The 14511-nt window shown below is 42.3% G+C and overlaps 1 protein-coding gene across 1 annotated transcript in view; it reads left to right on the forward strand.

The window, feature by feature from the left end:
- Nucleotides 1-14511, forward strand: part of LOC115111662 (sodium- and chloride-dependent GABA transporter ine-like) — a 55806-nt gene that overhangs the window by 34565 nt on the left and 6730 nt on the right. Inside the window, exons 4-9 of the mRNA XM_029637978.2 lie at nucleotides 112-244; nucleotides 2737-2871; nucleotides 3236-3339; nucleotides 5456-5580; nucleotides 11206-11318; nucleotides 11704-11844. Of these exons, the coding sequence (XP_029493838.1) occupies nucleotides 112-244; nucleotides 2737-2871; nucleotides 3236-3339; nucleotides 5456-5580; nucleotides 11206-11318; nucleotides 11704-11844 (751 nt within the window). The remainder of the gene's footprint in view (nucleotides 1-111; nucleotides 245-2736; nucleotides 2872-3235; nucleotides 3340-5455; nucleotides 5581-11205; nucleotides 11319-11703; nucleotides 11845-14511) is intronic.

Here is a 14511-nt window from a genome sequence, read left to right on the forward strand (position 1 = left end):
ACAGATTACTGTAAAGTCAGGGATTTTGTCTTATTGAATGATAACAGTATGATAATCTATGAAGGTTTCTTTAGCTTTGTTTCCCATCCTGACCCTTCCTTCCTCTCTCAGTCACAGGGTTCTGGAGATAACCAATGGTATTGAGGAGGCAGGAGGACTACGCTGGGAGCTGTTTGGCATCCTCATCCTGGCCTGGGTCATAGTCTACTTGTGCATCTTCAAAGGCGTCAAATCAACTGGCAAGGTCAGAGTGCATTCTCTTCCCTCACAACAGAAGCTGCTTATTGTTAGTCCTCCTCAGAGTAGTACACTCTTTGAAGAAAGTTGCTATCTAGAACCTAAAAGGGTTATTTGTTTGTTTCCATAGGATAACCCTTGTTGGTTCCATGTAGAACCCTTTTGGTTCCACGTAGAACCCTTTTGGGTTCCATATAGAACCCTTTCCACAGAGGGTTCTACATGGAATCCAAAATGGTTCTACCTGGAACCCAAAAGGATTTTACCCGGAACCAAGAAGGGTTCTCCTATTGGGACAGCCGAATAACCTTTTTGGAACCCTTTTTTCTAAGAGTGTAGATTATTTTGTTTTAGTAATTTGTGGTATAGGTTAACTGAAGTGTATAGCTGTTGGTTCATTTGAAATGGTTGCACTCACCAGTGATACTCTTAGTCCTTAAATGTAAATGTCTCGTTAGTGTGGAATCATTATACATGTTTAAGGGTTTTCCATTACCTTGGGTGGCCTACATTGTGGTGGGAGTGGGAGGAGGAGCACTGATGGTTGTCAAATATCATGTTTCTCCTCCTGGAGTTTAGAGGCGACAGAATCTGTTCCACCTCTGTTGTTTCATACATTTTCTTTTACATTTTGATCAAAAATATTAATGTGTTAACTCCAAACTGTCTATTCGATCAACCAACATATAAACTACATGACCAAAAGTATGTGGAACTTCTTATTCCAGAATTATGGGCATTACTATGGAGTTGGTCCCCCCTTTGCTGCTATAACTGCCTACACTCTTCTGGGAAGGCATTCCATGAGACATTGGAACATTGCTGCGGGGACTTGCTTCCATTCAGAGTCGGCATTCCAATTCATCCCAACGGTGTTCGATGGGGTTTAGGTCAGGGCTCTGTGCAGGCCAGTCAAGTTCTTCCACACTGCTCTCGACAAGCCATTTCTGGACCTTGGTTGTCATTGCTGAAATAGGAAAGGGCCTTCCCCAAACTGTTGCCACAAAGTTGGAAGCACAGAATCGACTAGAATGTCATTGAATGCAGTAGCATTAAGATTTCCCTTCACTGGAACTAAGGGGCCTAGCATGAACCATGAAAAACAGCCCCAGACCACTATTCTTCCTCCACCAAACTTTGCAGTTGGCACTATGCATTGGGGCATGTAGCATTCTCCTGGCATCCGCCAAACCCAGATTCGTCAGTCGGACTGCCAGATGGTGAAGCGTGATTCATCACTCCAGAGAATGCCTTTCCACTGCTCCAGAGTCCAATGGTGGCGAGCTTTACATCACTCCAGCCAATGCTTGGCATCGCGCACGGTGATCTTAGGCTTGTGTGCGGCTGCTCTGCCATTGAAACCCATTTCGTGAAGCTCCCGACTAACAGTTTTTGTGCTGACGTTGCTTCCAGAAGCAGTTTGCAACTGTATCGTGAGGGTTGCAACCGAGGACAGACGATTTTTACGCACCTAAGCACTCGCCGGTCCCGTTCTGTGAGCTTGTGTGGCCTACCACTTTGCGGCTGAGTCGTTGTTGCTCCTAGACGTTTCCACTTCACAATAACAGTACTTAAAGTTGACCGGGTCAGCTCAAGCAGGGCAGAAATTTGAGAAACTGATTTGTTGGAAAGGTAGCACCGTCATAGGATGCCACGTTGAAAGTCACTGAGCTCTTCAGTAAGGCCATTCTATTGCCAATGTTTGTCTAAAATGTTGTGCAACTGGTGTGCCCGAAATAGCCGAATCCACAAATTTGAAGGGGTGTCCACATACTTTTGTGTATATATAGTGTAGCTCTGACAGACATTCATATTCCACAAGGCATGCAACTAAAGGTCTCTTCATAGCCCCTAAAGCCAAAATTAATTAAAGGCAAAGCATGGAACTCCTTGCCATCTGAAATCTGAGTAAGCAAGCTGCAAAAGTAGCTTTAAAAAACAAATAAAACACCACATCACAGCACAACACCTCTGACCTAAATAGCTGTAGCATCCCCCTCCCGAGCACAGCTGGTGTTTGGGTTAAAGATAAGATATGCCCTTGGCATCAGGATATCAGGGCCTACTCAGAGAAAGCAATTGTAAGCAAAGCCTCAGAGTAAGGGCGTCCTGCTCCATATTATCAGATTACTGATGTTAGTCAGTAGAGAATTGATATATTTAGTATTTATTTTTTCCACAAATTGAGTGCACTGGGGCTTTATTATTCCGGTATGATAAGGCAATAATAGTCGTAAGTAGCACATGGAGAATAAATTATCTATTACCTGTATATTAATGTTATGTATTGTCATTTGATGTAGTTCTGCCCTTCAGCTGTAATTGTCTATTAATGTTATGTATTTTGTCATGTTATATGTTTTGTGTGGAGCCCAGGAAGAGTAGCTGCAGCTTGGTTGTAGCTAATGTGGATCCTAATAAAATAAGAAATAAATACAATGCATTTAATCTAATATTATACTTAATTAATATGTTTTCTTCTCACTCTCTGTGCTTTAGGTTGTTTATTTCACAGCCACGTTCCCATACTTTATTCTGTTCGCCTTGCTCATCAACAATGTCCAGCTTCCCGGGGCCAAGGATGGGATGCTCTACTTCCTGAAGCCTAAGTGGAGCAAGCTGCTTGAAGTTCAGGTCTGACATACTGTAGGAGAGGATCAATGAGGATTAAGGGGTAGTTTCCCGGACACACATTAAGCCTACTACACTCTTAGAAAAAAGGGTTCTTCGGCTGTCCCCATAGGAGAACCTTTTTATGTTCCATGTCAAAACCTCTGTGGAAACAAAAAGGGTTCTTCAAAGGGTTCTCCTATGGGGACAGCCGAAGAACCCTTTTAGGTTCTAGATAGCACATTGAAAAATTATTTTAGTCCAGGATTAGGCTTAATCTGTTACTGGGAAACCACCTAGAAGTGTATTTGTGTTCTTGTTTTACAGTATGAGTAAAGAAATTGTGTCCCTCTCTCACCTTTATCCACTCACCTCTGCCGTTCTGCAGGTGTGGGTTAACGCTGCAGCCCAGGTATTCAACTCCATTGGAATTGGATTTGGCTCCATGATCTCCATGGCCAGTTACAACAAGTTCAACAATAACATCCTTAGGTTAGACATGCAGTCTCCTATACCAACCACTACAGTACCACTTTGTCTTTACCATGATTGTCTGCAGATCCACAGTGTAATTCTATAGTTAAAAAATAATAACTGCCTCTCAGTAGTGGTGCGTGGGTAAAATCACTGGGGAAGCCAATTTTAGGAATAAAAGCCATATTACAGCCTATGTGTTTTGATAATTGCGTTGTTTGCTCTATAACATGTTAGTTCATATGCCTTGACAATGTGATATTTTGGCCTAGGCCGAAACAATAAGAAGACACATTGGCAGAATAAATTTAACCACACCTTTGTTTCATCACAAAACCGGAGAGCAACATCTGTCCGGTGAAGTCCACAAAACATATTGCACGTAACAAAAAGTTACATAACCTACAGCATGGTCAATCAACTTAATGTTTCTGACATTTTTGGACTACTAAACAACTATTGATTTAGAACATTGGAGAGTTACCGCAAGTCACAAAGAAAACAGGAGCGGCCTCCACTATTCCAGCACCATTTCAATATCATTAAATCACCTATGCTTAGTCTAACAACTAAAAGATTCCAAAAACTATTTAGTCCATTCAACGTAAGCTAAATATCATGTGGCTGTCCATGGTACTGATTTGTGTGTGTGTGTGTGTGCATGCGTAAGTAGAAAAAACATGTTGACTCAACCTACTTGTAGAGAAACGCCAATGCCATCCTCCTCTCTCATGTTGCTGAAACGGTTTTTGACGCTGTCATACAGTACACGCTTTTAGTTTGTGTTGTCCTAAGGTACCTGGCTAAAATACTTGCTAGTTAACATTAGCCTACTGCATCTAGCTACATATTGAACTTCCAGCCTCTCAAGCCAGAGGCACAATGTATGAATTTATGGTTGGATCAGAATCGTTGTTATAATTATTGGCCAGTACGGAGAATTACGTAAGTAAAACCACAAGTCCAAATCTCCGTTCATGGCTAATTTAGTAAAAGGACTATTTTACCTAGCTAGCTAGCCACCGGAGGACAACAACACAACGTAAAGCATCAATTCAATTTTTTTTGTTGTCAAATTACATTTGGCGCGAAGCCAAATCCTTCCCTTGATACTTTTTTTTTTTTGTGCGCCAGGACTATTCACAGTTGATCTCACTCAGTTTGGCTCAACGCTGAATGGCTATTGTATAAAGGAAAATATCAACGGAGGCCAAATGCTCGCTGGCTTCCCTTGAATTCAATGCTACGGCGGCATCAATATCATACTAATTTTGACCAGATGGCATCAGAAAGATGCGCTACACATACAGAGACCGAGGGAAGCTGTTTCGCTCGCTCGGATGCTTTCTCCGGTGAGATACATTCAGCCTCTTGTGAATTGAGAGAAAATTATGAAACACAGAGACGAAATATACATTTATTTTATTTTTCATGAAAAAAAAGTCCATTTTTGGGGGAAGCCTGATTTTTCCCTTGGCAACCACGAAGACGTCCCACTGCTGCCTCTCATGGTGACTAAAAGTAGTTAACTGTGTCTTCTCAATAAGTCCCACCATATTTTGTACATCCACAGATCCGTTAATACATTCCCGAATTGTGACCTTAAAAATGTGCCATTGTACACTGTAGTGCTGTTTCCCATGATTGGTATCAATAAAAAATGTAAACACAAAAGATCCCTGTGTGAGCATGTAATGTTATCAATGTCTAAAACCCCTCCATACATTCTTCTAAGGGAGGCACTGCTGCTCCTCCTTTTAAAGTCATATCTAGTTCAAATCAGTGTTATTCTATCTTAGTTCTGTGAGAATAGCTAAATAGACGTAGCATGTGCGATGAGGATGTTGTTTTGCAGACTAAAATGGTATTTCAGAATTGAGAACACTATTAGCTTTGACGAAGGCATAAAGCCTCAGTGGAACTGGTTGTTACACAAGTGCTTGGTTACTCCTCAGAAGCAACCAACCATGTTGCTTGTCCCTGGCCAGTTACTGGAGTTACTCACCACAGACTGTTCTTCAAACCAAACGGCTAGTTTTAGCCCTCAGAGCTAAGTGTTCTCCTTAGAGATCCACTTGACTCTGAGAAATCCCATCAGTCTGACTGTTGTGTTTGTTTTCTTGTCCTCCCCTAGGGACACATTGATTGTCTCTTTAGCTAACTCGGCCACCAGTATCCTGGCTGGCTTTGTGATATTCTCAGCAATCGGCTACATGGCTCATGTCCACAACCTCCCAGTGGACAACATCGCCACAGATGGTAAGTACTTCCTGTTTAAGTGGGACTTCTTTGATTGCTGTTCATCCGTCTACTTCAGTGGAGGCTCCTCAGAGGAGGAAGGGGAGGACCGTAGTCCACAGTGAATTTAATTTAAAAAATATATTTTTAAAACATTTAAAAAGTTATCCTTTTTAGATAAAACTGTACTAAATATAATCACGTCACCAAATAATTGACTAAAACACACTATTTTGCAAATAAGGTCGACAGTAGCCTCCACAGCACTCTGTAGGGTAGCACCATGGTGTAGCCAGAGGACAGCTAGCTTCCATCCTCTGGGTACATTGACTTCAATACAAAACCTAGGAGGCTCATGGTTCTCACCCCCTTCCATAGACTTGCACAGTAATTATGACAACATCAGGTTGGAGAATGTCCTCCGATCAGAGCTCTTGCAGCATGAACTGACATGTTGTCCACCCAATCAAAGGATCAGAGAATGAATCTAGTACTGAAAGCATACATTACAGCTAGCAGTGCAGTGCATAAAATGTGGTGAGTATTTGACTCAAAGAGAGAGCAAGACAATAGTTGAACATTCATAGGCTAGGTTGTAGCATCCTCATGATGGGTATAGGGAAAATGTTAGTATCATGTGGTAGCCTAAACCTATCGTTGTTACATTGAACTGGGTTAATGGAATATGAATGACAATCATCCAAATGCTGTAATAGAAATAAAGCCATGCTCATTAAAAAAAGTCCTCCCTCATGTAAAACTGCACTGACTGCATCAACTGATATGACTTTTATTTCCAGAGTAGCTATTACATGTCTAATTGATGGGTTATCTCCTAAAACTTCCTCTCATGGTCCAGGGCATCATGATTCATCACATTTATTTCAGCACTAAGTTTGTAAATACCTTGAATAGTGTTCATTTGAAATAGTCAATAGGTATTGATTGACCAAACAACTCCTCCCATCATTGACAGATGTTTAGTGGGTATAAATGGAAGGAGGTCAAACATGACCCATGTCACTTTGAAGTATACACATATTGTGAACTCCTGGGAATGATACCCATAGAAGTCAAATTGAGTTCAGAACCAACACCTTCCTCCATTTATTAGTCCCTGGAAAACTTTGGAGTTGAGTGTTGCCTCCATCCCATGGGGAAAAACAAGAACACAGAGTAGAATACAAAGGGATTCACAAGGGATTCACAAGGATGCACTTCTCTCTGGGATGCCGGAGTGGAAAACTACAGCGTTTGGAGTGGGTGTTTATGTAGAGGCAGACAGAGTCCTCCCTCCCTACCCAGCAGGCAGACGGACAGACAGACGGACAGAGCTCAGAGGCCTGGGCCAGGCAGCATCAGACTGGTTGCATCCCACTAATCTTGTTCACTTCCCTTTGTGGATTTGAAAGAAATGACTGGTACATGGAAATCGCTCCCTCCAGCCAATGACAACACCAATCTAATAGTTTTACATTTTTGTGGAGAAAGAGATTACTTGGACCCACTCACTGAGTGTACCTGGGTGACCAGTTTGCATGCCAGTGTGACCCCACTGGTTGAATCAACGTTGTTTCCATGTCATTTCAATGAAATGTACATTGAACCAACGTGGAATAGACATTGAATTGACCTCTATGACCGGTGGGAAAGCTTCACCTGGGTTTCCAAAGTAATTGATATCATGATGACTCATCTAAAGATGTTTAAATCAACAGAACAGTTCTTCTATTCTCAGTCCTATCCTAAGCTGTGGCTACCTGGGATTGGGTGAAGCTCCAAAAATAAACACAACGTTTTGGAACTATAAAACAAATCTGCAAAACACAGACACATTAGTGTCACTTCTGTCTTGTGGAGTGGGTTGTTTTTTCCCTAGTAAATTGAGAACATGACGCAGTCCGGAAATTAGCCTTATTGAAGTCTTGCTTTGCCCCTTTTTAGTTCTCTCTTTCATTCTCTCCTTTTCTCACTGCAAGTGATTATTACTGTCTGTTGTAACTTTCCTTCACTCTGCAGTCCAACTCATCCCAAACCATCTCAAGTGGGTTGAGGTTGGGTGATTGTGGAGGCCAGGTCATCTGATGCAGAACCATCACTCTCCTTCTTGGTCAAATAGCCCTTACACAGCCTGGAGGTGGGTTGGGTCCTTGTCCTGTTGAAAAACAAATGATAGTCCCACTAAGCCCAAACCAGATGGGATGGCGTATCGCTGCAGAATGCTGTGGTAGCCATGCTAGTTAAGTGTGCCTTGAATTCTAAATAAATCACTGATAGTGTCACCAGCAGAGCACCATCACACCTCCTCTTCCATGGTTCACGGTGGGAACCACACATCCAGCGATCATCCGTTCACCTACTCTGCGTCTCACAAAGACAGAGGTTGGAAACAAAAATGTCACATTTGGACTCATCAGACTAAAGGACAGAATTCCACTGGTCTAAAGTACATTGTTTCTTGGCCCAAGAAAGTCTCTTCTTCTTATTGGTGTTCTTTAGTAGTGTTTTTTTTTGCAGCAATTCAAACATGAAGGCCTGATTCAAGTCTCCTCTGAATAGTTGATGTTGAGATGTCTGTTACTTGAACTCTGAAGCATTTATTTGGGCTGCAATTTCTGAGGCTGGTAACTCTAATGAACTTATCCTCTGCAGCAGAGGTAACTCTGGGTCTTCCTTTCCTGTGGCGGTCCTCATGAGAGTCAGTTTCATCATAGTGCTTGATGGTTTTTGCGACTGCACTTGAAGAAACTTTCAAAGTTCTTCAAAATTTCCAAATTGACTATCTTAAAGTAACGATGGACTGTCATTTCACTTTGCTTATTTGAGCTGTTCTTGCCATAATATGGACTTGCACTTTTACCAAATAGGGCTATCTTCTTTATACACCCCTACCTTGTCACAACACAACTGATTGGCTCAAACGCATTAAGAAGGAAAGAAATTCCACAAATGAACTTTGAACGAGGCACACCTGTTAACTGAAATGCGTTCCAGGTGACTACCTCATGAAGCTAATTGAGAGATTGCCAAGTGTGCAAAGCTGTCATCAAAGCAAAGGGTGGCTATTTGAAGACTCTAAAATATAAAATATAATTTCATTTAACACTTTTATGGTTACTACATGATATATTGACTACACTATGTGTTATCAAATAGTTTTGACGTCTTCACTATTATTCTACAATGTAGAAAATAGTAAAAATAAAGAAAAACCCCTGAATTAGTAGGTGTTCTAAAACTTTTGACCGGTAGAGAGAGAGAGAGAGTGTGTGTGTGTGTGTGTGTGTATGTGTGTGTGTATATATATATGTATATATATATGTGTGTATATATATATATATATAATTTTTTTACACACACAATACTCCATAAAGACAAAGCCAAATCAAATTGACGGTGCCATGTTGAAACTATCAGTTTATTAAAAATAAAACATTTAACCTTTACTCGTGACTTTGTTGTCAGCGATTACTACCTTGAGTCTTCTTGGGTATGACGCCAAAAGCTTGGCACACCTGTACTTGGGGAGTTTGTCCAATTCTTCTCTGCATATCCTCTCAAGCTCTGTCAGGTTGGATGGGGAGTGTAGCTGCACAGACATTTTCATGTCTCTCCAGCGATCAGGTTCAAGTCCGGGCTCTGGCTGGGCCACTCAAGGACATTCAGAGACTTGTCCTGAAGCCACCACTGCATTGTCTTGGCTGTGTTCTTACGGTTGTTGTCCTGTTGGAAGGTGAACCTTCGCCCCAGTCTGAGGTCCTGAGCACTCTGGAGCAGGTTTTCAACAAGGATCTCTCTGTACTTTGCACCGTTCATCTTTCTCAGTCTTTCCTAGTCTCCCAGTCCCTGTCGCTGAAAAACATCACCACAGTATTGATCTGCCACCACCATGCTTCACCGTTCAGGTTTCCTCCAGGCGTGAACCTTGGCATTCAGGCCAAAGAGTTCAATCTTGGTTTCATCAGACCAGAGAATCTTGTAGAGAATCTTATTTCTCATGGTCTGAGAGTCTTTAGGTGCTTTTTGGCAAACAAGCGGGCTGTCATGGCTTCCGTCTGGCTATTCTACCATAAAGGCCTGATTTGTGGAGTGCTGCAAAGATGGTTGTCCTTCTGGAAGGTTCTCCCATCTTCACAGAGGAACTCTGGAGCTCTGTCAGAGTGGTCACCTCCCTGACCAAGGCCCTTCTCCCCCGATTGCTCAGTTTTGGGCCAGGCGGCCAACTCTAGGAAGAGTCTTGGTGGTTCCAAACTGACATTGTCAACTGTGGGATATTAAATAGAGAGTTGTGTGCCTTTCCAAATTATGTCCAATCAATTGAATTTACCACAGGTGGAGTCCAATCAAGTTGTAGAAACATCTCAAGGAGGATAAATTGAAACAGGATGCACCTGAGCTCAATTTAGAGTCTCATAACAAAGGGTCTGAATACTTATGTAAATAATTTATTTCTGCTATTTTCAATCAATTTGCAAACATTTCTAAAAATCTGTTTTCACTTTGTCATTATGGGGTATTGTGTGTAGGTTGAGGACATGTTTTTATATAATACATTTTTAGAATAAGGCTGTAACGTAATAAAGTGAAGGTGTCTGAATATTTTCCGAATTCACTGTAGATAGATCTATCTAATTGAAATGAATGGTGAATTAAACTTGGGTTATCTTAAGGTGAACTTCAGGTGAAACAGCAAAACGTGTAATTGTTCACACGGTGAATTAGGACCTTTGGAGAAAGTAAAGTAGGGATTAACCAGTGTGCCTGCCAGGCACTGCTTATGAGCACCTGCTCAGGCTTGGCTCAGTCCCACATATGGTCTCAGATACCGGCTTTGAAACACACAATTGTCTCACTGCTGACTGACAATTCTACACCGACTGACATCTGGTGTATGGAAATTCAAGAGCTTGGGACTCTAAGGTTCTATTTGCAAAAAGAGGATTTTGAGATAATTGGCTTTAAAGTTCCAAACCCTCACTAGTTTGAGTGATGTCAGCTATTTTTGATCATGTATTCGTTTGAACGTAACAACATAAATTGGGCTATTTAGAGTACTAAATAGGTAAAGAACATGGAATAGAACAAGGCTATGTCAACTCAATTTTGACAAAAATGCAGAGAACCTTAGTCCCTAGCTCTCAAATTATTGACTAGATAGTTTGTTCTGTGACTGTGAAGTAATGGCTGTATACAGTCAGGTGATTGTGAGGTGTTCAGGACATTCTATATGATCTGGCTCGGTTTCATTCCCTTCATGATTGTATGAAGAGCACTTCTGTGCTCTAATGTTTTTTGTTAGGTCAAGTTACGGATGTGGTCAACTGCATGAATTATTGAAGTGTTTTGAGGGTGGAAAAGGTGACCCATGTACCTTGTTTTATTATTGAAGTGTTTTGAGGGTGGAAAAGGTGACCCATGTACCTTGTTTTATTATTGAAGTGTTTTGAGGGTGGAAAAGGTGACCCATGTACCTTGTTTTATTATTGAAGTGTTTTGAGGGTGGAAAAGGTGACCCATGTACCTTGTTTTATTATTGAATGCTTTGACTTCCTTGTTTATGTTGAGAATAACCACTGGTGTCATTTATCTCTAAAATGTTCTCAACAAAGTACCATTCTATGGTATGTTTGTGTTTTCGTGCCACAGGTCCTGGCTTGGTGTTTGTGGTGTATCCAGAGGTCTTCTCCACTATGCCTCTGCCACAGTTGTGGGCTCCTCTGTTCTTCTTCATGCTTCTCTGCCTGGGACTGGACAGCCAGGTTAGACACATACAACATTTTAGCTCATGAACAATTACAATACCTTTTTAAAATTTTGATTCATGGTAGGAGAGAGCGAGACAGAGGAGGGAAGAAAGGAAGTGTAGAAATGCCTGACCAGGGAATTTAACCCTGACCGCGCATGTACTCGAGTTGGCAGTGTTATCACTCAACCAAATTCTGGTACAGGCGGTGCTTGTGCAGTTTTTATTTATTTTTTAATAGCAAATAGAGAACAGAATCCACAGGAACCAATTCTACCTCTAAACTTAGTGAGAGAGTGATCAACATTTGCTGTATTTACATCACACTACCCAAAAACAGTCCCCAGTCTCAAACCCAGATCTCCGTGTAAATGTCCACTGTGCTGTACTGTGCCCTGCAGTTTGCCATGGTGGAGGTGGCGGTGACGTCCATAATAGATGGCTTCGGCCCGAAGGTGCTGCGTGTCCTGAAGAGACAGGAGATCATCGTTCTGGCCGTCTGTGTTATGGGCTTCCTTCTAGGCATTCCTCACATCACTAAGGTAAGGTAATCCTGTCAGATATAATTACTATTCATGGGGTAATCCCCACCCCTCCTCTCTCTTTCTGTGACGTAGACTCTATGAACATGATTGGACCTGTTAACAGTGCCTTCGGGAAGTATTCAGACCCCTTGACTTTTTCCACATTTTGCTACTTTACAGCCTTATTTTAAAATGGATTAAATGACCCCCCCCTCATCAATCTGCACACAAGACCCCATAATGACAAAGCAAAAATAGGTTTTTAGAAATGTTTGCAAATGTATTACAAATAAAAAAACTATCACATTTACATAAGTATTCAGACCCTCAGTACTTTGTTGAAGCATCTTTGGCAGCGATTACATCCTCAAGTCTTCTTCAGTATGAGGCTGCAAGCTTGGCACACCTATATTTGGGTAGATTCTCCTATTCATCTCTGCAGATCCTCTCAAGCTCTCCGGTTGGAAGGGAAGCGTCACTGCACAGATATTTTCAGGTCTCCCCAGAGATGTTCCATTGGGTTCAAGTCCGGGCTCTGGCTGGGCCACTCAAGGACATTCAGAGACTTGTCCTGAAGCGACTCCTGCGTTGGCTGTGCGCATAGGGACGTTGTCCTGTTGGAAGGTGAAACTTCGCCCCAGTCTGACGTCCTGAGCAGGTTTTCATTAAGGATCAAATCAAATCAAATTTATTTATATAGCCCTTCGTACATCAGCTGATATCTCAAAGTGCTGTACAGAAACCCAACCTAAAACCCCAAACAGCAAGCAATGCAGGTGTAGAAGCACGGTGGCTAGGAAAAACTCCCTAGAAAGGCCAAAACCTAGGAAGAAAACTAGAGAGGAACCAGGCTATGTGGGGTGGCCAGTCCTCTTCTGGCTGTGCCGGGTGGAGATTATAACAGAATATGGCCAAGATGTTAAAATGTTCATAAATGACCAGCATGGTCGAATAATAATAAGGCAGAACAGTTGAAACTGGAGCAGCAGCACGGTCAGGTGGACTGGGGACAGCAAGGAGTCATCATGTCAGGTAGTGCTGGGACATGGTCCTAGGGCTCAGGTCCTCAGAGAGAGAGAAAGAAAGAGAGAAGGAGAGAATTAGAGAACGCACACTTAGATTCACACAGGACACCGAATAGGACAGGAGAAGTACTCCAGATATAACAAACTGACCCTAGCCCCCCGACACATAAACTACTGCAGCATATATACTGAGACAGGAGGGGTCAGGAGACCTCAGGATCTCTCTGAACTTTGCTTTGTTCATCTTTCCCTCGATCCTGACTAGTCTCCCAGTCCCTGCCGCTGAAAAACATCCCCACAGCATGAGGCTGCCACCACCATGCTTCACCGTAGGGATGGTGCCAGGTTTCCTCCAAACGTGACGCTTTGCATTCAGGCCAAAGAGTTCAAACTTGGCTTCATCAGACCAGAGAATCTTGTTTCTCATGGTCTGAGAGTCTTTAGGTGGCTTTTGGCAAACTGCAAGTGGGCCGGCATGTGCCTTTTACTGAGGAGTAGTTTCCGTCTGGCAACTCTACCATAAAGGCCTGATTGGTGGAGTGCTGCAGAGATGTTTGTCCTTTTGGAAGGTTCTCCCATCTTCACAGAGGAACTCTGGAGCTCTGTCAGGGTCACCTCCCTGACCAAGGCCCTTCTCCCCCGATTTCTCAGTTTGGCCGAGCGGCCAGCACTAGGAAGAGTCTTGGGGGTTCCAAACTTCTTCCATTTAAGAATGATGGGAGGCCACTGTGTTCTTGGGACCCTTCCCCAGATCTGTGCCTCAACACAATCCTGTCTCTGAGCTCTACAGACAATTCCTTCGACCTCATGGCTTGGTTTTTGCTCTGACGTGCACTGTCAACTGTGGGACCTTTATATAGACAGGTGTGTGCCTTTTCAAATCATGCCCAATCAATTGAATTTACCACAGGTGGACTCCAATCAAGTTGTAAGAACATCTCAAGGATGATCAACGGAAACAGGATGCAAACCTTAGTAAACATCTGGAAAAAATGGTGTTTGACCAGATACAATGCTATTTCACAGTAAACAAATTGACAACAGAATTTCAGCATGCTATAGGGAAGGACACTCAACAAGCACAGCAATTACACAAATGACTGATGATAAAATTATCGGGGGCTTGTTAGACTTCAGTGCAGCTTTTGACATTATCGATCATAGTCTGCTGCTGTAAAAACGTATGTGTTATGGCTTTACACCCCTTGCTATAATGTGGATAATTCGTTACTTGTCTAACAGAACACAGAGGGTGTTCTTGAATGGAAGCCTCTCAGATATAATCCAGTTAGAATCAGGAATTCCCCAGGGTAGCTGTTTAGGCCCCTTGCTTTTTTCAATTTTTACTAACGGCATGACACTGACACTGGCTTTACTCAAAGTATGTATGCGGATGACTCGACACTATACACGTCAGCTACTACAGTGACTGAAATGACTGCAACACTCAACAAAGAGCTGCAGTTAGTTTCAGAGTGGGTGGCAAGGAATAAGTTAGCCCTAAATATTTCTAAAACTAAAAGCATTGTATTTGGAGCAAAACACTCACTAAACCCTAAACCTCAACTAAATCTTGTAATGAATAATGTGGAAAATGAGCAAGTTGAGATGGCTTAACTGCTTGGAGTAACCCTAGATTGTTAACTATCATGGTCAAAAC

This window comes from Oncorhynchus nerka, linkage group LG27 (assembly GCF_034236695.1).
Source record: "Oncorhynchus nerka isolate Pitt River linkage group LG27, Oner_Uvic_2.0, whole genome shotgun sequence".
Taxonomy (NCBI): domain Eukaryota; kingdom Metazoa; phylum Chordata; class Actinopteri; order Salmoniformes; family Salmonidae; genus Oncorhynchus; species Oncorhynchus nerka.